The sequence below is a fragment of the Corvus kubaryi genome, unplaced genomic scaffold (assembly GCF_017639235.1).
Source record: "Corvus kubaryi isolate FWS band 111438036 unplaced genomic scaffold, C.kubaryi_AGA036_p1.0 split2-37374, whole genome shotgun sequence".
Classification (NCBI taxonomy): domain Eukaryota; kingdom Metazoa; phylum Chordata; class Aves; order Passeriformes; family Corvidae; genus Corvus; species Corvus kubaryi.
Genome location: NW_024582082.1, coordinates 5766756 through 5791922, shown reverse-complemented (window position 1 = coordinate 5791922; position 25167 = coordinate 5766756). Strand labels below are relative to the sequence as shown.

Sequence of the window (25167 nt, the reverse complement as noted above, 5' to 3'; positions counted from 1 at the left end):
GAGTGTCTCCCTTGTGTGAGGAGTCTGGGTGAGGAGAGCTGCTGATTGCAGATCTGCTAACAAAGCAGCAAACACCCTGTGTAGATGAGTTGTCCTTTCCTGTGAGCTGCAGCCTGAGACTAGTTTGCTCTTGATTTGGGTTGTACTGGGGGAAAGGGAAGTTTTTGTTGGAGTCAGAGTAAAACTGGAGCCACATTGTTCCCTTCTTGCGAACTGAAGAGGGATGTGGGAAAAGGGTAAGGCTCAAGCCAGCAAAACTTGCAAGCCCACGCTTGCTTTTCAACATCTACCTCACTCCATCCTCATTCAGGAAGGCACAGAAGCATGTGTTCAACAATAAACGTGCGAATGTGCTGAATTTTGGCTATAAATAGAGCACTTTCCTCTCCCACCTATCCCAGGGTTTCGCCCACTGCAGACATACCGCAGTGCCTTGGTGTTCAGTACCCTCGAGGCACCAGCCTAATCCGTTGTCTGGACTCCAGAGTTTCTTACTAGTTGCTCTTGTTTTCTTACAAATGTCACAGTAACTTCATCTGGGCTGTGCTGGGAATTTGCTCTCCACACTTTACAGGATCTGGCTGCTGGATATCTTGAGTGCGAAAGGGACTTTACTAAAGACACTAAACTTCTGGGCCTTTTCCTAACAGGATGATGGAGAGATTACAGGGGGTTATGGAAAGGCTGATCTTGCTGGGTTTGGCTGCTGTTCCCACAGCTTTAGCCAAAAAAATTGTCAGTGTGAGTGGAGTTTGCACCACAACTGCCGACAGGAACCTGCTGTTTGGCTGCCAGCAGGGACCCCCATCCTGCTGGAGCCCTGGGGGGCCTGGGGGCTGAGTTGTGCCTGCAGAAGGTGTTTCAGGCTCTGTCAACACCGCTTGCTTCTCGTCAAATGAAGCATCCCTATCTCAGAAAGGGGTTTGTTTTGGAAGCCATGCTCCGAACTTCCCGTCTCCTAATCCCCAGATGCTCAAAGGCTTATGGAGCCGAGCTGTGCTCGCTGGCTTTGCTGCCTTTCGGGGGTAAGGCATCTTTAATCATGGTATTAAACAACATGGCCTTATCTCTGTTGGGCTTGGATATTTATGCTGCAGGTGATATCTAAGCTGTTGACAAATGCTCTCCTGCAGGATAGTTGTAAACAGAGTGGTGACCTTCTTTTTCATGCCTCTGTCAGGAAAGGGTAGTTGTGGTGTGTTATCCAAGCCTGTATAGCTGTAGCATCAGACTTTAGCTTGAGAAGAGGGGGCAAGGTAGAAAGTAGTGGCTGATCTCTCGATGAAAGCTGTGGAGCTGCTGCTACTGCACTCCTTGGAGCCGCTCTCTGAGTAAAGCAGCGTGTCCATGTGGCTGCAGCGCAGGGATGTTTGCTCTGGGCTTTGTCCTGTTATGCTCTGAAATATTATAAAGAATTTCATATTTATGGCACCCTCTTTAATGACATCTAGCCTGACACTTCAAAAAACAAGCTGTCTTTTGGAAGCAAGTGATGTCCCCACATTTGGTCTTCATTTTATGAAGTACAAGAAAGTGCACTGCAAAGTAGTGCAAGTAAAAAATACAGGATGAGCTGGTGCCTCTTCCCCTGCCAGCAAAAATAGGCATGTGAGATTTACCTGGGCTCAACCGCCTGAGCTGGTGGAAGAACAGACATTTCCCACCACAGTGGTACCACAGCCTGATCCCTGAGTCAGCTCAGCTCCTGGCCAGAGCCCTTCCCGAGGTCCTCATGTACATGGCTCCATCGTGTTTGGGTGTTGCTTATGTGCATGGCGTTGTTTCCTCCTATTTAGCTCTCCAAGGATAAAGTCAGTGTTAAATAGGCCTGTTGATAGTTACTTTGTTGCAACTTCACAGAAACATTTTTATATAGTGGAATATGGAGGGGTCCTCGTAATACAGAAGACTGAACTGTCATCATTATTTTGCAGAAATTCCAATAGTCAGTTTGTTATTTATTACTAACAAATACAGTCTTATATTTAAGTGATAATGACACAAATGGGTTGGAAATAAAGATCACTAATGTAGTGATTCCATCACATTTGAGGCCTTAGCCACCATTCCCTTTCAGAGGTGGTAGCAGGAGTGATGATACTGCGCAAAAAAAAGGTCATGTCAAGGTGTTACTCCCTCTTAGTGCTGACCCAAAGTATTGGTTGAGGCTGTAGCAGTGGGGCTGGTGACAAAAGTATGGAAAAAACTTTGACTCTTTCCCAGGTAACCTGTCTCTGTTGCCTTGTTGCAGGTCACACCACATCAACCTCCAGATGCTCCAAAATTCCGAATACCAAATCCCCCTGGTCACGGCAGAAGGAGAAGAAGCCCTCTGAGGTATGTGGGCTTTTAGGCTTTTCCCAAAGGAGAGTTTTCCCATGGGACTGTGCTTGCCCAGATGTGGCAGCCAGCATGCCCGTGGCTGTCTATGGGCAATAGGTGCCAGGATAAGGCATCTCCAAGAAGCCAGAGCCCCTGTTGCAGAGCCACAACTCCCAACAGCCGTGTCAACCCCAGCTCTCCCGGGGAGGGAGCTGACGGGGATATGTGATGAGCATCTCCGGTGAAGGGTGGGGGTCCTTGTGTCCACTCCATCTCTATTGATGGAAGTAAAGAGAAGTTAAGTTTCGTGGGACTGAGAGGTCCTACAGTACTGGGGTGTCTGCATGCCAAGGTTCCCTGGTTTGACTGCCTGCCTGGGTGCTCTTTCATTAATGGCACAGATCACAGCACTGGGGAGGGTGATGTGGAGACTCCTCCCCGTGGACAAGGGGGAGGCATGGAGGGCTGTGAAATGAGAGACAGCACAGCTGAGTTGCAGACTGTGTTGTGCTGTGTTGTGTTGGTTTCCCCCTGTCATGGGGCTCAAGGGCAGTAAGCTGAGGCCATCAGTGCCTGACCTTGCCGCAGGGTTTCCCCTCGCTGGTATGGGCAGTACTGCCCATTCTGGGGATACTGCCCAGGTTCACCTGCTGGCTCTGTAGTGCAGGGTCTGGGCCTTGGGTGAGAGGAGCTGTTTGTCCCCAGGACTGTGCTGAAAGGGGTGGTGCTGTGTCCTGTTTTCCTTATGTGCCTCGGATACATTTCCACTAGCCATGGAAACTATACCAGGCATGAGCTGCTGTTGTAGCAACTGCAGTGTTTGGCAGTGGTCATCTTCATTTCAGCAGCAGCGTGAGCAAAGCCAGAGGGGACATTGTTCTCACATTCCCTTCCCTCTGGACTGGGGTCTGGAGTCAAACAGCGCTAAGTTTAGAAGCAGATGAAGCTGGCATGGCTCATGTGAACTCCCCAAGTCCTCCGCGTCTCACCTCTCCTGACGCTGTGGCCTGGTGAGCACAAACCTCTGTAACATCCTCCTTTTGCATCAAGCTGAGTAGAGATTTTGAGGTTTTCCTGTGGTCACTGCCTGAATTACAGCTGCGCTTGGTTCTTACTGCTCTGACAGGTTTACATTGATATATCTCGGTTGGCAAAGGACACAGACTGAAAAAGTCCAAATTATTTGTGCCTTGGGTAAAGAGAGGGACTGCAAAGCTGTTACTACCAGCTGAGTTAGTAGGAAACACTCCAGAGAGCAAGAACCAGGGGTGTAGATGTCACTGACTGCTGACAAGGCTGTTGGAAAATTGAGTATTAGCACTGTTTAGGTTTTTGTTTGGGTTTTGGTTATAGATGTATCTCTTAGTGTGGGTATGGGGGAGATTTCTGTGAGCTGAATCCTCTCTTGGAAAGTGAAGCATTTAGGGCATCTCCTCCTCCTGTGGCACCGTTACCCCTCTCTGAAATAACTGCCTATCCCTGTGCCTGATGTGTTCATAAAGGCTTTGGATGAACCCTTTAAGTGCTGTCAGGAGTCCCTGCCACAGAGATGCCCCATGTTAGATGTGAGAGGATGTGGCTCATGTGTCACGACAGTGTCATGGGTGCCATCCTGCTGCTGCCCAGTAAAATCCTCCTTCAAGAGCTGGGACATCTTTCTGCCTCACTGATGCAGACACATTTTTGTCTCCAATATGAGTTAGTTTAATCAGCCATCTAGGAATTTACCTGGCTGTTACTGAATATAAGTCCAAGATTCCAAGTGAAAATGCTTCTGGACTTGATGAAGGATGGTAAGACCTGGATCCAAGTTGCTGCTCTACAACAGCTGGAGTGAAAACTAGATCTCAGTCCATGGCAGATGTCTGCAGAGGGCTCGTCCCTCTGCTTCATGCTGCATTATCCCCTCAGGACGGTTCTCAGTGAAATGTAGCTGTGGAACAAATAAAGTGGAGTAAAAGCTGAACGGTGCCCAGCTTAGCAGCAGTTGGAACAGAAAGCAAACCTCTGTGGCTTATCTGAACTGAAACTCCAGGGGAATTTGGGGAGGCGATGTGTGATTACTCCAGCTGGAGTTTGGCCAGGATGCTTAAGCTGACAAACCATCTTCTACAAAAAGATGGTGGGTACACAAGCAGATGGAACAGTCCAGATCTCAGCTGTGCTCCCCTCACTGTGCATCGCCCCTGCACTTGCTGGTGTCTAGGTCTGCTGGAAATCAGCGCCAGCTGAAACCAGGGGTCAGGAGATTGTCTGAGGTTGGATATAGTATCACTCCAATCACTCCAAGACCTGCAGCAGTGCAGGGAGATGATTTGGAAGTCACTCCAGTATGAATTTCCTCTCCAACAGCATCTTCCAAACTTTTCCATGTGTAACCCAACTTCTGCTTTTCCTGTGAGCACCCATGAACCCGTCTGGTCCATGTGTGGGATCCACTGCTTGTCATATGTGAAACACTGCAGGGTTTGGCACATCCTCCCAAGAACACTGGGGGATTTCAGGCATAGACTGGGATGGGCATCATGTCCTGTTGGAGCAAGTACTGAGAAATGTAAAACATAAATGACACCACGGTCAAACTACTTCACATGAAATAGTGAATCACTTTTTCTCTTGTCCATCCTGCTGAGGATGGAAGCCACAGGAGAGTAATAGGGAGAGCAGGATGAATGTGTTAGCATGTATTGAACCCCTAGCCGTTTTGGGGCTGGACACATCTTTTCTAACAGTAACTCAAAGTCCAGGTTTACACATGGCTTACAGCTTTATCAAGAGCTGCAGGGGGTGCAGGTATGTCCTGAGGGATGGCCATGCTGGAGGATGGGCTGAGGGAACAGGGGATTTATGTGTGTGTGGACTCACCAACCTGTCCTGCCCTTCTCCAAGCTGTGTCCCCATTTCTCTGGGAGCTGCTGTCCCAGAGAAACATGCATTCTCCCTGACAACCCGGGCAGGAGATAAAAAAATCAAAAGCACTAGTGTTACATAGTTATTAGTCAGGTCAGGGGGTGATGTTTATTATGAAAGACTGTGAGAAGGGATTAACTATACACATTAAAAACCACCCAATACAAGGCATCTGGAAAAACAAGCTTCTTAACATGGAAAAGTACTGAGCTGTTTGTAAACATCCGCGAAGGGGCCATTGCCAGGGGGGGTGATTATATTTATCTGTGCCTGTCACGGGGCTCTGCCCAGGCTCTTTCCTGACTGTCCCAGGCATCAGGCCTCTGTCTTGGCTCTCTCCCTCACAGAGGTGACAGTCGTCCTCCCCTATCCCTTGCCTGGGCAGCAGAGCCTTCGGGGCTAAAACCTGATGCTTACGGTGCCCTGGGCATGGCTCTGCTGCACTGCTTTGCCTGAAGGCAGAGGATGGACGTGGGCAGCTGCCAACAGCTTCTTGCATCTGCAGTGATAGCAGTACCAATCTGGTGATTTTAATTAATCTCATTAGTGCTTGTTTGTATCTTAACATGTCTGCAAATGGAGCGTGGTGGTTGGTACCCATCTCCCCGGGTCCCTTCAAGGAGGTGCTGGTCATGCTCCCCACTCTGGGAGCTGGAAGGAGGGAGTGCTTGCTCAGGTTATCCCAGCCGTGGATCTGAATCTGCAGCAGGGAATAAGACATGCCTGAAGGACGGATTTCTGCTTCTGTTAGTGGCACATTAGTGGAATCCTGCCCCTGGCTGTAGAGCTGCTGGGGATGTGAACACGAGCCTCACTGGTTTGACTGCAGTCATCAAGCTGCTCTCCTGTTCCTGACAGGGAACAGTTGTCAGTGTCTAAGGAGAGAATCTAAGAACAAGGCAAGTGTGTAATGATAGTTGCTGGTTCTATCTCCCAGCCATCAGCAGCCCGGGGACTCCCTCGGATGCTGCCTCTGAGTCACTGCCTTAGCTGCTGTGATAGTCATTAGCTCCAGAGCTATTTGAGATCCAAAGTGCTCACCTGCACTGCTGGAATATATTTTGGAGGGACAAAAGCCTGCTTTTTTTGTGCAGAACACCTGCCTGCCAGCCCTCCAGGCGTCCTTTCTCAGCTGAAGAGCCCTGCACAGTCTCAGCTCTTCTGTGCAGGTGCAGCTCATCCCACCGGACGTCCTCATTGCCCTTCTCCCTCACTCTGGACCTTTGGGAGGCGAGGGGACTGCAGCTGCAGGCAGGGCTCAGGATGAAGGGGAAACCACAAATTTATACAATTTACATTATTTTCTGCTTGCCTTGTTTAGATACTACTTCCGTGTTTTGAAAGGCGCCTTTTTATATCTCTTTACAAGGATTTAACTCTTAATAAACATTCTCATTGTTTCCCTTCTAAAAAGTAATTCTTACTGCATTGGATCATGGTTTTTTCCTCCTGCATTAGGTATATAGTCACCCAGTGCAATGTGAATGCAGTTGCTGTACTCTTCCATGCTTGGAGAAGAGCTTTAATGCATGTGGCCAAGCAAGACTGGGCATGCTTTTATGGGGCTGGATGGGGAGGAAATCGGTCTCTGTTGAAAGGTTTGACTGCAGTTTGGCTTTGTCAGTTTTCCCATGCCAGCGCTGGGATAACAGATTAAAGCCATTGTCTTCTGAATGCTGAGGAGGGCTGGACAAAAATGCTTCTTGTTCCTATTTTGAGTTCTGTTGTTCATTGAAGCTTTAACATTCAGAATTTCAAGAGGAAACAAGACTAGATGAAGAGATAGGAGGCTGGCTCCCAAATGGACATGGGAGTTCAGGATTTCTTCCCCCACAGGCACATAATATCTGGTTGCACACACACTCCTGGCATTGCTGCATTTCAAAACGTTGCTACTGAGTATAGATGTCCTTCTCATTTTGGGAAGGGCTGGAAAAATGTGATAGAACAGCAGGGATGTAGGACTGGGAGGTCCATAGGGGAGTGGGGCAGGGCAGCCAGGGCTGCACCCACCTAGGTGCCATCTCAAGCTGATATCAAGACAGTTCGTACAACCAAAAACTATTCCCAGGACTCCCATTGTTCCTGTTGTTTTCTCTTTCTCTAAAAATCCTTGTGACTCATGAGCTATAACAAACAATTTTATGCTTGAGAGAGTGAAGGGCTAATGGAGCTGGCTGGAAATGAGGACGGAGTCCTGCGAATGAGGCAGCTGGAGACTTCCCTCGTCCCAGTGTGGATAGAGGAAGGTGGTTATGGCTGGGGGATGTGCAGGACACAGCTGCCAGGACTGCAGTCATGGAGGGAAAAAAAGAGTGTTGAGCCAAAACCTGAAGAAAACCTGTTATCTCAGTGTCAGGAAGCACTCCCACACCCTGCCTGCAGTGACCTGCTGCTGCCCCTGCTTGGGAGCAATGCTCGGAGCACCCACCACCCCTGCTTGCTGTGGAGGGGTCATCACTGTGAGATCCCATGTGGTGCTGTGGGTGTGAAGATCACCACTGTGAGATCCCGTGTGGCTGCTGTGGGTGTGAGGGCATTGGGGAGGATTACAGATCTGTTGGGTGATGGAGGGAGTGGATTCAAAGGTGAGATCTCGGATGCAGGCTGTGACCATCCCTTCTCACCTCTCCTGCCTGCCCTCACCCTAGTGGGTGCTGTGTTTTCTGCATGCACTTCATTTTGGGCTTCTCTTCTCCTACATTTTGTACCACTGCTTTGCAGTGTGGAGTGCTTTGGAAAGAGTTCTTTTCACTAAAACCTTTTAGGGACAGAGATGTTATTGTGTGTTAAATACTGACATCCCATCCTTGGACTTGAAAGGAGGGACTGAGCTTATTCCTCTGACCCAAGAGCGAGGTCTGAAAGCTCCGAAGTCAGCTGGGTGCAGATGTGGGGGAAAATGTGTAACAGAATTCCCGCCAGCTCAGGAGGCCTGGTGTGCAGGGAACTGGCCTGCTGGAACCCATCTGTGTTGGGCTGAGCTGCCTGGTCCCTCTGGAGCTAGTTTCTCCCGGGCTGGTTTGCAGCAGGCGCCTGGAGCCAGGTACCCGTGCCGGGGGATGCCGAGGCCGTGCCGCCTCGCTGGGCGCAATCGGCTGCGCCGGATCCGGCACAGCAGTCCCTGGGCTGGCTGCTGCTTTAAAGCTAATTAAACCCAGTGCTAGACGAGTGTTTCTTTTCATTTCGATTTAAAGCCCAAAACAGATCCGGCTCTTTGGCTCTCACCCAGGAGCTGGTTTCGTACAAGTGGAAAGTCATTACCACGTTTGGAGTTTGGTGGTTTTGGGTGGGTTATCTGGGGCAAAGGGGATAATTGGCAGGCTTAGACCTACAGTACAGTCACTGGAAAAGCCAAGTCCTTGACAGAGCACGTGGTGTGGGAGCTGAATGGCAGGGAGATTGCCGGCCACTTCATTAAGAGGGGTTTGTGAGTGATTCACAGAGCCTGGAAATTGATGAAAGAATTGCATGGAAAGGTGGTGGAGAGGCTCTCAGAGGGGCTGGATGGTGATGGGGGAGAGGCAGAGAAGGAGGAGAATGCTGGAAAGCAGCACAGCCTGGGAGTCCTTAGCTAAGGGGGGGATAGGGAGCAGCACTTCTGATGCTTCATGGTGTGTCCATCATCCTTCCTGCTGTGGCAAGGCACTGTGTGCCTTGGCATCTCCCAGGGGTAGGTGTTTTTCTCTGAGGTTGTCCAAGTGTTGGACAAATTGATGCTGGTCCATGGAGGGCTCCTGGAGATGCCTCGCAGCTGTCACAGGGCACAGGGAGAGGCTGCAGGGCTGTGTCCGGTGGGAGAAGCAGCAGATCCTCGCCAAGGTGGAGCAGCTGATGTACAAGGTGCCAGGGGCTCAAGGAGGAGCCAAATCCAACCCCTGCCTTGCAGGTTTCTGCCATACTCACATGAGCATCCTTCGAATACTAGTCTGGATCCAAGTGTCGCAGTGGGATGTGAACATCAGAGGATGTTACATTTAATTAGCTCAGGGGTTTTTTATATTTTTGAGAGGTAAAAGCAATGCAGCTTCTGCTTCAAAATAGCAAATTACAGAAATTACAAAAATACCGATATATTGTTCGGGAACATTGTTGGAACACCATGGCTATGGCATCCCAGTGACTTCTAATTTTACTGGACTGCCAGGACTGGCTCTACTGGTGAGTTGGTCCAACACCAGAAACTGGTGGGCTGAAAGGATGGGGAAGTAGTAGAGGTGGGTAGTCCAGGCTCACCTGACCTGTGAGATACAAGGGAGATGAAGGTTTTCTCCACATCCCTTTTTTTGCCTGGAGTCTGAGGCTGTACAACCACACCAACCTGGACTCTATGTCCATTTCTTTTGGAAATAGAGGCAAAAATGTCTTGGGATTTTGAAATTTCATGTTCTTTTTCCCCATCTTTAAAGCTGACAGTAGCAAAGGAAGAGGCTGGCTCTGGGCACTGGTGTGATGCATCTCTGAGCATCACTAAACCTCCGTGAGCTTCCTGAGCAAGCAGAGGTAATAAAGGAACATCTTGGTTTGGCCTTTCCCATTGCTGGCAGATCGATAGACAATAACCAGATCCCATTCAGGACTGAAAGGGAAGGACGGAGCCTGGCCAGGGCTGTTGTGGTAGTGGCAGGGGGAGCGGGTGCAGGGCAGCAGACAATTTGTCGGCTCCCACGGCCGGGGAGAAACAGTAAACACTCCTATTGAGGGAAGATTGCTTGTTTTCTGGTACCCAACTTTCTCTTCATCGCCAGGTCCTCGGTTCATCAGTGCCCAATTTGTCCTTTATTTGGTTTTCATAAATAATTCAGAAGAGTTTGAGTAGAATAATTGAGTCTTTTCCCAACCCTAATCCCAGACAATTCAAAACAAAAAGACATTTAGATTACAATTTGAGCGTATTAGCTGTTGGGAGATTTCCAGCCAACTGATCTGCTTTCCTTTACAATTTCTGTGCTGTTCTATCATTTCTAAAGTGTTCTGCTTTGATAGTTAATAATTTGAGCATATCCAGTTCTTCATGAAAAGACAGAGGCGTCGCTGTGATAAAGTGCGGGCGCGCATGCTGCCATCGGATGGGTGAGCTTATCTGTTTTCCAAGAAGGACTAAATAAATGAAATAGCGAGATTGCAAATCCAGCCTGCGATGCGCCTTATCTTCAGGGAAATAGATACAATCGTGCTTATTTGGCTTAAAATTAAAACTAAGCTTCTATGCTGATGCGAGCTGAAAAGCCAGAAGGGATGAATTTGGGGAGGACTTAATGCAGGAAAACACGAGCCTGGGATCTGCACCATGCAGAGGGGAGAAATTATACCAAGGGCTGGTCCCATTGCGGTGCAGGCTCCTCCACCTCCCTCTTCATCAGTAGGAGGAGGGTGGTGGGCTGGGATTTTGACACTGTGCCATGGGTGCCCAGCCCTGGTATTGCCCCAAAGGGACAGGGCCTCTCACCTCGCCTAGGTTAACCTCGTGCTGACCTAGCAAAAGAGAATGGGGATCCTTGCTTGGGGTAAGGCTCTGGGAAGGCCACAGCTGCTGTGGGTTCCTGGGGAGACCTCAGGGCAGGGTAATAATATGGCTGGACCCTCCCAATGGTTGGTTGTCCTAGAAAGGGCAGTCCCATGTTCTCCACTGCTCTGGAGCTGGCTGCCAGGTCTGTGCACTGAGGGGGAAGCAGGAGCATGCTGCCATCCTGCCCTGCACTGCCAGCACTGCCCTGAGCAGCTTCCTGGAGGAATTGGGTGTATTTGTCTGCATGAAAGAGGGATGTAATGCTCCTGCACCCTGCAGCATCAGAGGAGGTGTCCTCAGGAGGCAACTGAGCTGGCAGTGAGGGAGAAGGAGGGTACTCACATGTTGGTAGGGTCCAGTTCAGTTTGTTTAGAAAAGCTTTTGGGTGCCCTGCACCTTTGAAAACCATCCCACTGTGGGCTTTGACCACAACTCCTCAGGGCATATGTCTCCCAAACAGTATTTTCTATAACAGTATTGTGCTGTTGCCAGGGGAAGGTTAGGTTAGGAAAAACTTTTTCACTGAAAGGGTGGTTAAGCACTGGCATCAGCTGCCCAGGGCAGTGGTGGAATCACCATCCCTGCAGGGAATTAAAAAGACGTGTGGATGTGGCTCTTGGGGACATGGTTTAGTGCTGGGCTTGGCAGTGCTGGCTTGACAGTTGGACTTGATGATCATGTAGGGCTTTTCCAACCTTAATGATTCTGTGGTTCAATTACTGAATGGTACTGGTGGCCAGAGCAGGGAGGTGGCACTGACCCCCATGGTGGCCTCAGCCCTGTGTGGTCCAGGCACAGGACAGGAGCATCTCATCCACCCAAGCTGAGAGCTCTGAGGAGTGAGGGATTACTCAGGTTCACGTTGTCCTCATTGGAGCTGGGCACTGAAACTGGGTTAAGGAGATGTTCTTGACCCAGGCTGTGACCTGTCAGCACAGGGCTGTCAAGAACAGGGTGTATTTCTGCCCTGTATTTTAGAAAACACACTTCAGTGGGATTCCTGTGCTTGTTTGGATACACAGACCCACAGTGCTGGAGGGACTATGATACCTCACATATCCCTTCTCACGTTTAATTAATGCCTGTCGTAATATTTTTTTTAATTCCCCACACTGGCAGTGTGTTAAAAGGTTACTGTGGTGTCTATAACCATGTGTTTGTAGCACACAGAGACTTAAAGGACCCTGATCTTTCCCAAACTCAGCTGACTGTAATATATAGGCTATTAATTATGTTTGTTGAAGGGTGTTGTGCCAGGACTATGTCTGACCAGCTCAAATGAGGTTTATATAGACGTAGTCGAAAATGTCTCCAAACAGCTGCATCAGGAGGAAAGTACCAGTAAAATTCAGAGGTCCCAACATAGCAAAGGTTGTTTATATATCGTATTTAACTCTAATTGGGTTAGCAGCTGAGACTCTGAGGATTAAGCAAACTGACCTAAATACTGGTCTCAGTGGTCTTAGTTAACGTCTAGTTTCCTGTGTTTCAGCCGATTTGGGTTCCCAAATACTCTCCAAAGTGTGTTATCTTTGTATCAAAAAAGGTAAAACTATGTAGTATTGTTTCTTGTGATTCTGACAAGGCAATTCTCATTGGGAGAACAGACTGTGAAGAGATTAAACAATATCCAAAGAAAACATCCGATCCATCCCAGCCTTGTGGAAGGAATGCAGAAGTAGCAGGGATGGAGCGAGATGGTGTCCAGGCAGGATTGCTGGCACTGGCAGTTATTATTCCAACTAATAGCAGATGGTAGAGAGGAGAAATCATCCATTTTCATTTACAATTTATTTTTATGCTGCAAGAGGCAGGATTGCACGAGTCATTGCTGTCAGGCAACCCTCTGGAAGGAAAACCTTACTTACAGTGAGGCATATTTTTAGAATGATTTTTTCATCCTTGTATATTGGGAGAAGATGCTGCAGGGCCAGGAGTGAGATGGAGAATGAGCCCATTCACTGACTGAAGGACTAGAGGATTTTCCTACGGGGAGGACAAGGGGTTTACTGAGTCAGGAAAAATCTGTGTTTGTGGATGTGTAAGCAGCACTGAGATAATCTTTTAGCTGGATATTTTTTACCTTCAGCTTTTGTCCGTCCCTGTTCAGGACAATGAGGTGTTGTGATGGAGACATGAAGGTGCTGTGCTTGGGGCAGGGAGGTGACCTGAAGGGAACACAAAGGTGCTCAGAATGGTGAGGTGACATGAGGAGGACATGAAGGTGCTTGGGACAAAGTGGCTCTGTGTTTCCCACATCTTCATTCATGTCAAGAACATAATTTTCCCTGTGAAGGCCACACGTGGAGAAGCTCACTTGCCGTACGTCCGTTAGCATTTGGAGTGGATTCGTGCGGCTGCACTGAAGCCATCAGTCCCCTAAGATAAAGCAGCCTGTTTCTTTAGTTTAATACTAATTTTCAGTTTGCATCTTGTCCAAGCTCACACCCAGTGGCTGGATTTCCTGACTGCCCGGTATGGGGGACCTTGGAGGGGTCACAGCTGCAGGGCTTGGGCCCTTGGCGCTGCCTGGCTGGAGGGGAGTCCCTGCCTGTTGCCATGTTCCCCTGCCCAAAGCTCACCCTGAAGGGACCTAAAGTGACACCCTGAAGCCACACCATTGGTGATGCAGACACCCACTGTGCTGTCCCTTGGGGGCAGTTTCCCCAGGACGCCCTTCCCGGGCACGTGCACCCCCAGCCTCTGCTAGATCTCTGCACTCAGGATGGGGTTTTTTCCGGTGCAGGTTTTTCGGACGGATCTGATAACAGCCATGAAGATCCCTGACTCCTTCCAGCTGAGCCCTGACGAGTACTACGTTCTGGCTGACCCTTGGAGACAGGAGTGGGAGAAGGGCGTCCAAGTGCCAGCAAGTGCTGAAGCCATCCCAGAGCCTGTGGTCAGGTAAGTGGGCAGGGTCCTCTCCATCTGGTTCTGTCCATGGGGCCCCCTCTACCTGGTCCTCTGTGTGGGGTTCCCTCTGCCTTGGTGGGGTGCACAGAGAGCATGTAAAGGTGGCGCTTGGGATCCTGGGCTTGCAGAGAGATGCACGGGGACCTCCCACCGCATCCTGAAAAGTCCCTCTTGTGTGTGTGGCTTTTTTTGGGCAGTGGCCAGCTGGGACAGCTCCTTGTTTGCTCTTGGTCAGGAAATTTTAAAAAAGATCTGATAAAATGGAAGGGACGATAAAAAAATAGCAACAGAAAATTGTGCAGAATGCCAGCCTCTGCCTGGCTTCTTGATGCATCTCTGTCTAGGAGTACGTGGTTGTACTGCTGGTATTTCGTGGCAGGGAAGCAGGAGTTGGCCCTTAAATTAAAAACTTCCCTCTTTACCGTGTTTGTGTGGATTGGAGACGTGCTGGGCATGCTGAGATTCAAGGCTTGGGAAAAGGAGCCCAGCAAACAGAGAAGCATCTCCCAGACCTTGTAGAGACGACGTCTGTCAGCAGAGATCGGGGGCTCATTAGCTATTTTAAAATAGGGAACTTGAGTTTTAAAATAGACACTTAAACAGCTGCTCAGGCAAGAAGGAAACATGGGGGAGCTGCTACTCCCTTGATGTGTGTGGGGGATTATCCCAGGGCAGTGGCCAAAGCTGTGGGGGAAAGGCTGGTGCTTCCAGTGGGGGGAACTGAACAGGCTGGGAAGGGACCCCAGAACTTGCAGGGTCGGATCTGAAAACTTGCAGGATCAGACCCAGAACTCCCCACAGGGTTTGCAGGAGCTTTGCATCTCTTGTGTTTCCCTTCGTGATGTGTGACACCGTGTGTGCATCCTGCAGAAACACTCGTGAAGCATCGTGCCAGGGTGATGCCAGGGCTGCTCATGGGAGCGGAGTGCCTGCAGGGGGATGTGTTTTGCCAAGGGATTTGGACACAGAGCAGAGGCTGGTGGAGGCTCCGCTTGTCCCACAGCAACAGCAGCTGCTCCTGCTGCAGCTGCCTACCCCACTTCTGAAATAAACTTTTGTGTACGCTCCCCTTCCTCCCCTGGGGAAAACAGAGAAAGAAATGAAACTTTAATGAGTCTGAACACATCAAAAGGGAAGTTGTAAAGGGGGCTGTTGAGTTGATTTAATCCTTGGGAAAAAAAAAATGCAACCAAAAAAAAAGAGAAGGGAAAAAAAAAGCCGGTGTGTGAAATATCTTTTTTTAGTTGTCTTTGATAGCTAACCGCAGTCTGGCCTCACCAGTGCTCTGCTTCCCAGCTGAGGGCTCGTGCCGGGGCTATTTCCAGAAGAAAAGTGATAGCTTGGCACTGCCTGGGCTGGCAGTGCCCATGTAGAGCCGGGGGTGCTGCTTCCCAGCAGTGGGATTTGGCATCCCAGACCTCACAGTCAGGGGCTTCTGGGGTGCGGGACAGGCTGCAGATATGGCTCTCTGCTTGTCTCCAGGCCCTTGGATTTGGGGGTCCTGGAGCAGCTCTGCTGCATGTTTTCATACATGGGTATTCCTAGAGCGATGCCTGGCACAGGTCATTCCTCCCAGGTCCCCATCCCAGTCTGTCCTGGTCTGACACCCCCGTCACCACAATGATACGCCCTTGGCTTCTGGAGGTGCTGCCCACTCACCTTGAGTGTGAAGTTTCACTTCCAGTGTCAGGTTATCCTTTGAAGAATTTCTAATTCTTGGGATTATTTTGCTTGTTTGATTACTCTCAAAATTGGCACTTTGCCACAATCCTTGATGAATTGCCTTCTGAAATAGTTCCAGCTCTTTCTTCAGTACCTCAACATTGTTTTGAGTTCAAGACTTGCTCTACGAAGAGTTTGTTTTATTTTTAAAGCAACAGATATTAGGCAGAACTTCTTCCCTGTGATGGTGGTGAGGTGCTGGCACAGGTTGCCCAGAGAAGCTGTGGCTGCATCTCTGGAAGTGCCCAAGGCCATGCTGGACAGGACTTTGAGCAACCTGGTCTAGTGAAAGGTGTCCCTGCCCATGGCAGTGAGCTGGAACTAGATGACCCCTTTAAGGTCCTTTTCAACCCAACCCATTCTGTAATTCTGAAATCTGACTCATTCTCTGTGGCCTCTCAAAGATGCTCATTGCTGGCTCCATCATTCCTAGCTAATCTCAGGTGGATTTCTGCAGCTCCTCTAGTTTGTATCATGCCCTGCTCATCCCAGGCTGCTCCTGGGCTACTTGGAGATTGTGCTGCTTGCCCACAGCTTCAGCTTCCTCTTCTTTCTTCTCCTGTCTGTCTTGCACTGTGTCTCAACTGCCTGAACCATCTCTCTTTGCTGGCAGGACAGCAAGCATGGCCTGAAGGGCTTTGTCCTCAGACAGATGCCTGTTTGGGATATTTTGCCTTCCCCAGTGTGATGGGAGTAGAATGAAGAGCTCATTTTACAGCAGTGTTAATGGTTGCACCTGGTTTGTAGCCATAATGCACATCCCAGGGGGAGAGGCAGTGACATTGCCAGATTTTTTTTTAATCAGGACAGCATCTCTCCACATGCACACCAGAAGCCATAGCAGAGATGTAGTGCTTCTGCTAAGCAGCTCTTCCTCCCAAAGCATCCCTGCCCTCAAGGTTTTCCCACTTGGGCCACTGATATGAGAATGGGAGGTGGAGAGGGCAGCATGGGAGATGGAAAGGGCAGTGTTGGACTGCCATGGACAGTGCAGACTGCAGTCATTTTGCTGTCTCCAGGGTTAGACAACTCCCTCTTGCATCTTGCCCTGTTTCGGAGGAATGTCAGATGCTTTTTTGCAAGAGATGACTATTTCATCTGCTTTCAGAGCACAGCCTTAAAAGGCCTTACAATTCCATTTACCTCCCCCATTTAATTGCTATAATTTACCCCAGTATCCATCCCAGGAGCAGGTACCTTGCTGGTCCTACCTGAGCTGCTGCTTTTGCTCCCACCCTGTGGCTGCTGCCCCGTGGCCTCTGCATTACTTTCCTCCTTTGCTTCCAAACTTTCAGTTTTCCCATCTCAAACAAAAAAATTCATCTAAACCAAACATCCTCTCTGTGTCGGATATGAACAATCCAAATTCCTTTAATCTGCTGAAAAAAGTCCCTGCATTGATGTTTTTTGTAGACTGGAAATGTGGAGCCCAGCAGCTGATGCTCTTCCTCACTGTCAGTGCTCTGCTTTCCCCTATCTCAGAGGTGTAACAGAGCATCCTGCCCTTAGGGAGGGGTGCCTGTGCTAATCCAGTCCTGATGTTGTCACTTCTGACAGCCACTTCCATGTGAAATTCCTAGAGGGAGGTGGGGGGGCTGGGGAGAAGACGCTGGAGCCCTGGGAGCTGGTGAGCAGACAAGCCTGCAGAATAATCCCAAGCCCATCATGCTGGTGCCCAGGAGTTGGTTCCTGGGCTGAGCCACTGGCAGCCAGTGGGTTGTGCCGTGGAGTGTGCAGGAGTCGCTTCCTGCTCCAGAGGTGGATCTTGCCCTCCGAAAGGTGCCGTGCACGCAGCCGCTGCTGCTCTTTTCATCTCCCGCCTGGCTGCTTGGAAACTGGCTCTCCCTGCCTGTGCCCTGCCTCTAGGTTTTGTGCCTCCAAAGCTGAAAATTAGATTTTTAAAACATTTTGTTTTACTGGAGCTGTAAAATGTCAAAAGCTGGGGGTGAGGCAGAAGGCAAGAGCTGTATTTTAAGGAATGCTTTCCCTAGAAAGCAGCTGTCTGAAAATGCCTCCACTAAGAGCCACCTTAAACTCGAGGGTCCTTTCTAGGTTAGCACAAATTGCAGTGCAGTTGTGAGGAAAGCAGGGAGGGAAGAGGTGCAGCATATCTTAGCTTGTTGTTCCAGGAGGATGCTGCTGGCAGCAGGGTCATCAGAGGCAGCACAGGAGATCAGCTGTTTCCTCTCCATGATCACTTCTGGCTCATGGCTACTCAAAAGAGTTTTATTTTGTATTGTGACATGCCTGAGAATTGCCTGGAGCTTGAAGGGCTCCTGTGTGGTGATAAAAGCCACTTTCAGTCAGATGGGAGCTATCAGGAATGAGTAGTCAGGGCAACTTTCCCCTCCAGCAGGCAGGCTGGCATCCCGTGCCCATGTGCCTGGTCATCCACCTGGGATTTGGGTGGTGGTGACACTACATCCCAGTGGTACTGTGTATTCCACCTCTGCTAGAGCCCGTAGTCAAAGGATCTCCACTGGCTTTCTTGAACCAGAGCTGAGCCTTACAGCCCCTGTGTGAGGTCTGCAGTTATTTTACAGTTGTATAAACAGAGGCACAGAGATTTCCAACATGAGTAGAGCCAGGTACAAGGTCCCAGTCTGGTGTGGGGTGCAGTTGGGTGTTGGATGCAAAGTGGCTCATCTCAGCACAGCTTAAGGATTAAACAAGGTAAAGTAAGGGTAGGAGTTATCAGCAGTTTGGAAGCATCAGGGCTTTGGGTACCTCTCCTGTTGTAAATGAGATGTTTCATATGAGCTTTGTATTCCCAGAGTCACACCACAGTAAACCCCAAAGGATGTGGACTTTGCTGGTTTGATATGGGTGCTCATAGGAGACTTTGAAGCCATTTTTGAGCAGCGGATGTGCCAGGGCCTGACCTGGGCTTGCTACTGGTGGCGATGCTGGCAGCGTGTTGAGCTTGCACAGCAGAGCATCACTTCATAAAGCAGCGGCACCTACATGGGATTTAATGCACCTGTACAGGTTTTATTTCCTTCTTTATTTAATGATTTAATGTTCTTGGCATGTGGCTCCTTCCCCAGGCTGACAGGGATGCAGGCAGGATCTCGAGGTGACTCTTGGATCTCGCATTAAGCCACATTAGTATGTGCTGTAGATTCTGTTTCCTGTGAATTTGCACACAGCGGGAGGATGAGCAGGAAGACTGCTTCTTGCTGGCAGGCTTCCCAGATATTCTTGGCATTGCCGATCTATACTTGCATCGTCGCTGTGGCCCTGTTTTAACAGAAAACAGAAAGTGCTGTGGCAACAGGAAGGCACAACCTCAGCGAGTACCAGCTCAGCGATGGCGGCGGCACCAGCACAAATGCCGTCTGCTGCGTTGGCCGGTGTCTGTGTCCCTGTCCTGTCCTCCTCCCTCAGTCCCCTCTGTCCTTCTCTAATGGCTACGTGCACAGGTCAGGCAGCTCCTTGCTGTGCTTGTGGGATCACATCCAGCTGGTGCAGGGCTGGCTGGATCATGATGGTGTGGGGCTGCCTGGTCAGTGTTCGTGTCCTCTGAGCTGTGTTGTTCTTTACTGAACTCTAATAAGGAGTTGCCCCTGCATCTTCAGGAGTTCCAGCAGCTTTTTACAAGGGTATGTAGTTGCTGGCAGGTTGTGGTTTTGCAGTACCAGTGTCAGTGGAAGAGGAGGCATGCAGAGCAGGTTTGTGGGAAGCAGTGCTGGAGATGAGTGTACTGAGGTGGGGAGAAGAATGAACTGGTGCACCAGTAGTGGGTGTAGGACTGGGACACATCCCTGCCCCCCATCTGGCAGTGAACAGACACCTCAGCTCCTCCTCGCAGGGCTGGGTGCTGCATCCAGAACTCCCAGCGCTGCGAGGGAGCGATTCCAGCAAAGGGAGAAAATCCCTCCACGAGCAGTCTCTGCTGCATTGTGGAGCATGGTAGCCTGAGGAGCAGTGGCCAGCAGCAGGGTGGCACGATGCAGATGTCCCAGCTATGTGTGGACGTCACCTCTCCCCGTCCCTCGGGAGTGCTGGCTGGCAGCCAGGCTGTATCCTTGCAGCTCCCAGCCCAGGGAGGGCTTCCTGAGGCTGCGTTCTCAGTGTGTACTCGATGAACCAGCACACTTTGTTCTTGAGTGGTGAGGTTGGACTTCCTTTCCTCGGTCGGCGACGCAGCCTGGCTGTTGACTCATCAGCAGCTTCCCTTGGGCTTTGCTGCAGAAGGGGCAGGCAAAATTCTGCAGCAGTTTGAGTAGCTTTTGGAGCAGAGCTTTTTTTTTTAACATAATCCTTTTTTTTCCTGTTTTTTTTTCCCTTCCCTCCAGCTCATCATGAAAAATGTGTGAGTTTGGAGCTTGCAGATGGCATGCTGGCGATTTTACAAAGGGCTATTTCTTGGGTTGGTTATCCCCATTCCGTGGCTGCCTGCCCTTAAATATGCCTGGGTTCTGGTATGCTCCAGAAATACATGTACACTTCCCTCAGAGACTGTGCTCTGATTAAAAGAAATTAAAATCCCAACTGCCCTAGGCCTAAATGTTTTGATCACAAGCCCTGGGACGTGTGTGGGGAGAAGAAAGCTCCTTGCCTGTCCATTCCTGGGGACCCCCACAGCGACAACTGGCTGTGGTGAGGATGGGCTGGGCAGTGGCACTGATCCAGGACAGCAGAATAATCCTAGTGATGTAACATCAGTGAGATTCATCTCCAGCTCTGCCACTGGGAAAGGGAGGTTTCCAGTCAGATCTGCTCAGGCAACCCTTGTCCCTGCAGGCAGTGGGGAGGGATGGGCTGCACACAGGGTGGTCTGTCCTGCCAGTGTTCCAGGTACCTGGTTTAGGATGGGATGAATCACACCCAGGGCAGCAGCAGTTCAGAGGGTCTGGGCCATGTAGAAGGTGGTACTGATGCTGCAGAGGGTGGTACTGGTGCTGCAGGAGGTTGTTGGCTCATGCCCAGTGCCTGTGAGTGCTTTGCAACGGAGTATGTGTGATTTACTCTGCCTGTTACTTGTCATCATTTCTGGTTTACTCTCTGCTTGACAAGTTCTTGTGTGGGCTTTCAGCAAGTCCTCACCTTTATTAGTTTGCTATGGGAAATGTGTTAATCCAGCCTGTTCTTACCTCATTCTGAGCCACTTGGACTTTTATTTTGAATGTTTGCTAATCCTCCCAGTGGTGGATGCCTGTGGTTTATACTGGATCAAGCACACAGAAAGTCAAGTGTACTTCAGCAGTAAATGTATAGAATGAGTGAGCTTGATTTCCTGCTGCTCTGTAACAAGGTTTACAGCTCTTGGGACTGACTCTGGTTTGGTACAGCCTTGAGAGCCTCCACATCTCACTCCATTGCCTCTGCTCTCCATCCAGAACCATGGATTTAGTGTGTAGCCAGGCAAACCCCAGCAGCTGTGATTGCTGGGCTTGCAACCGCAGCACTAATGAAATCACCTCTTAGTGATTTAGTGCACCTTGGGTCCCCTTTGAACAATGCAAGGAACTATTACTTTTAAGTGCTCTCCAGAGTGACGGGAGGAGCGGGATAGCCCAGCAGCAGAAATAGCTGCTCAGTTCTTGGTGCTGCTGTGGATAATCCTGTTCAATTTAGGTGAAGTATTGCTGGAAAGTGAGCTTCACTATGTTCCCAGGACCCTGGGGAGGTGGAGGAGAGCTGGTAGGTGGTTTCTTTCAGTGTACTTGAAGAAGACTTGGAAAATCTGATCTAGTTGAAGGTGTCCCTGCTCATGGTATGGGGCTTGGGTTAGGTGATCTTTAATGGTGCCTTCCAATTCAAACCATTCTGGGGTTTCGTGAAGTGCACGCAGACAAGCGTAGCTGCACGTGGATGGTGGAAGAGGCAGGCAGATCCCTCCTTGTTTTCTGGGATGGGCTATGTGCTGCTTCGAGTGACTCAGCGTCAGAGCAGTTCTCATGTGTTTCAGGGTTCAGCATTAGTTCAGTGATCCAGAACACATTAAAAGAGTCTGGATGCTGCCTTTTCAAATTCCTCAAAGCCTTGCTTTCACTGGGCTGGATTTCTTTAAGGAGACCCATGTGATGACACCGTGCTGATGGATGGGAGTTGTCATCTTGTGCCCGTGTCTGTATTTTGAGCTTTCCCATACTCAGCTCTGTGAGTAACAGTGTCAGGGGGATTTGTCCAGTTCCTGATCTGCCGTGGCTCATGCTCAGACCATGGCAGGTGCAGAGCTGCTACCGTTGCTCATGTCTTCTGTTTCTGGTCTCCATTAGTAGGTGGATACAAAGGCAAGTGGAGCTGTTTGCATTGCTGAAGTAATTGTGGAAACATTATCTGGCTGGGATAATTAATTCCAGATGCTTTAATGTTAGTAGCTTGGCTTAAGTTACATAGAGAAGCAACATCTTTTTGTCTTTTTATATCCAGAAAACACACACTCAAGTGTCCCTGGCTTCTCTAGTAGCAATTCCAAGATATGTATTGCTTAAATGGAAATGAGCAGAATACTGGCAGCCTGCAGGCTGGGTTTGGAGAAGGTTGCTGTGTGACATGGGTCCTTGAAGGGCCACCAGGTAGGTCAGTGATGCTCTGGGAGAAAGGGGAGAGCAGCACCCATGGGTGCTGGGCCTGGCTCTGCCCTGCTTGCCTGCGGGGAGAAGGTGCTGTGTGAACATCCTCTGCAGCTGCCCTGGAACTGCAGGCTGCTGGGTTTTGCTGGGTCTCAGAGCCAGAAGAGCAGCATAGGATGTGTCCCCTCCCAGCAGCAGGGCACAGTCCCCTCCTGCTGCTTTCAACACCGCTGTTAGAGCTGAATGGCACTGAGAGAAAAAGGGGAAGGGAATATGGAGAAGATCCTTGCACAGCGTCAGAAATTATGTGTGTATTTTGCTCTCAGCCCAGACACTGCTTTTGTCTAGTCAACCAGAAAAACATCTGCGTTTTGTTGTTCCAACCAGCCCACCAGCAAACCACTGCCCAGCCATTGCTGTGCCCCTGCAGCCGTGGTTTTCCTCTGACAGAAGTTGTGGAGATGAACCCAGCTGTGCTATGGTGCTCTCCTCTGCCTTGGGAAAGCAGACACTGCTCTGCACCTGAATGCTTCTGTACCAGGTCCCTACTCCCATCTACATCAGAATGGTTCTCTGGGCACTGAATGAGAGTTGCAACTTAAATAATTCATTTGTTGAGCTAAACCTCAGTGAGATTTAGGCTGGAATATAAACATCAGAAAGACAGGGACATCAACACTGGTCTTTCTCTAGTCTGCTGGGTATCAGGCTTTTTATGTGGTGATAAACAGCTCAGAAATGGAATTGGAAAAGCTGTCTGGGTTTCACAAGATGGCTGTTTAGTGCCTCCTGTTCACTTGTTTTCCTCTTTTTATCACATCAAAGAAGAGTGAATCACTTTCTCCTTAGAGGATTGTGTTATTCCAGAGGCCTGGAAGGACCCACTATAGTTACAGGCTGTTACAGAAGGAGATTTCAGATGGGGAGGGAAAAAAGAAAGCATTTTTCTTACTGCATCTGTTAATTGTAATTGGGAGCTTCACGAGCATTTCTGTAAAACTTCCAGAACCTGCCTATGTAAATCCTAAACTTGCCAGCAGCTCAGGAGGGGCTACCCCATGTACCCTACCCCGTCCTTAACGTTCTGCACAGAAATGGGATTGTCACAGGGGGTTTTTCAAGCCCAAGGAGTGAGCCCTTGAATGGTCCCGGAGCCGAAAGGAATTCTATGTGCCAGCAGCTGCGGGTGACAAGGCTGTGCTGAGGCTGTGCCCTGTGGAGCTGTGCTGTGCTGGTCACGGATCAGATGCTCCTGATGGCTGGGGATGTTTTAAAAGCTGATAATGAAAATTTCTAATATTCACTGGACAGCACCGAGTGTCGGATTTCAGCTGGGAAAGACAACGGCGGCAGCTAAAGGGACGGTGGGCGTAGCTGCACCGCGCTGTCCTGGGCTGGTCCCCGCCTGGCAGAGGACAGCAGGGTCCCTGAGACATGCTGGGGTCAGGCATCCTGTGGTCCCTGACGCATCTCCAGCGCAGGAGGGATGGGGAGTGCAGGGATGGGGAGTGCAGCCTGCACAGCCACCCAGGCATTACGTCACCTGGAGCTGCACTCACTGGCTGCTGGTACCCGGAGGGCAGGACGCTGCTGCAAGCAGCATTAACCCCTTCCTGAACGTCCTCAGTGCCGCTTGGGTAACACAAAGGGACCTTCACAGACCTGAGCATTAGCCACCGATGTCTGTGCAGTCAGGGGGTGCATTTTGAGCACAGCTGCTCCTGTTACCAGAGCTTGGTGAATCCTCCTGGGGACAAATTCAGCTGCTTTGTTCTCTCAGAACAGCAGCAAAAGCCAAGTGGAGCTTCATGGCTGAACCACGCGTGTAACTGGCTCTGTAGGTTTTTGGGACAAGTACTTAAAAGAAGGTTGAGGTTATGGCAAAGGGCAGTGCCAGCCCAGCCACCCTCTGTGCCCATCAACAGCAGTGGGGACAAACTGCACGGTAGCACCGGGCTGTTTGCTCAAGCACGGATGTACATGGGAAGGGTTGATGTTAAGTTCTGTCCATCAACTTTTTTTGCTAGGAATGTGCCTGTTACAGCCCCTGCCATGATGATAACCTACAAATGGTGCAAAATGGGTGGCAGACAGGGCCATCAGCCACCACAGGTTCCCCTTCCCGTGGCTGCTCTGTTGATGTACGTATAATGAATTTTCATGGATTTTCAGAGGCTGTTGCCAGATCTTGAGGGGCTTTTGGCTCGAGCAGCCAATAAGGAAATACTACAAATCGTTTCTTTTCTGCGCAAAGTGGTCCCAGCAGTGCCATCTCATTCTGCTCAGGTTCTTGTTTGTTTTAAAATAAAAGGGTTTGGTGACAGTGGCCTGTTGATATACACTGTGTCACCTCTCTCCTCCCTGGGACCAGCTACCTCCAGCCCTCTCTCTCCTCCATCCACAGGAGGATGTGGCAGATTCTGGGTACCTGTGCTCCCTCCTGCGGGGTCCAGGGGCTCTGTTGTCAGGTGGCTTATGCCAGGGGTGACAGCAGGGTGCCCCTAGGGCCCTGAGCTCTCTGTGCTGGTGACCAGGGTGCTCTAGATGTTACCTGGAGTATCTTCAGCCAAGGGGGGAGGGGTGAAGTGCACAGGTACCTGTTAGCACCAAGACCTGGGTCCTAAAGATGCTTTTAGGCTCATCCAGCCGGTCCAGCCAGCTTGCATGCAGGTCTGAACATCAGGCCAGTTAATTTAAAACGTAACTATTTAATATCTTCTTGGCGTTCCCTTTCTTCTTTGAACCCAGCTTTGGGAGTATAGTTTTTGGCTCATGGTTTTATAGCCTTCACTAGAAGCCATAAAATTCAAGAAGTAGGAGTAACATGGTCAGTAAATCTGGGTGTGGGTATGCTGAGGGTCATAAACCCTTGTGTGTGGGTTGTGGCTCTATTGTGACCGTCCACCACCATCTCCAACCCCATCCTTCTTCCTTACATCCCCAGGCTCTTCTTCTAACGTCTTAAATTCTGCTCTGCTGTTGAGAGGCAATAGCCTCTATAAAATCTGTTAGCCTAAGTTCATAAGAAGATGGGGTATCCAGTCCAAGTGGCCTACTAGATACTATTTTAGTAAACAGAAGGTGAAAACCATCCCTTTAAATTGCCCTTTTGAAGCTGTCATGTGCTACAGGAAAATTCCCCCATAAGCAGAGCTGACAGTAGGAGCAGTATCAGCATCCACTGAAGGTTGCTGGCAGAGCTATCTTTCCTAAGCTGATTTATTTATGGACATTGGACAAGACTAATCTAGACTGGAATGGAGGTAAAGA

The 25167-nt window shown here is 49.8% G+C and overlaps 1 protein-coding gene across 2 annotated transcripts in view; it reads left to right on the top strand.

Annotated features, from left to right (window-relative positions):
* The window catches only part of JADE2 (jade family PHD finger 2), a 69435-nt gene that overhangs the window by 4028 nt on the left and 40240 nt on the right, over nt 1–25167 (top strand). For both annotated transcript variants that reach the window (XM_042014457.1, XM_042014456.1), the window contains exons 3-4: nt 2252–2337; nt 13488–13645. In XM_042014457.1, coding sequence (XP_041870391.1) covers nt 2252–2337; nt 13488–13645 — 244 coding nt within the window. The remainder of the gene's footprint in view (nt 1–2251; nt 2338–13487; nt 13646–25167) is intronic.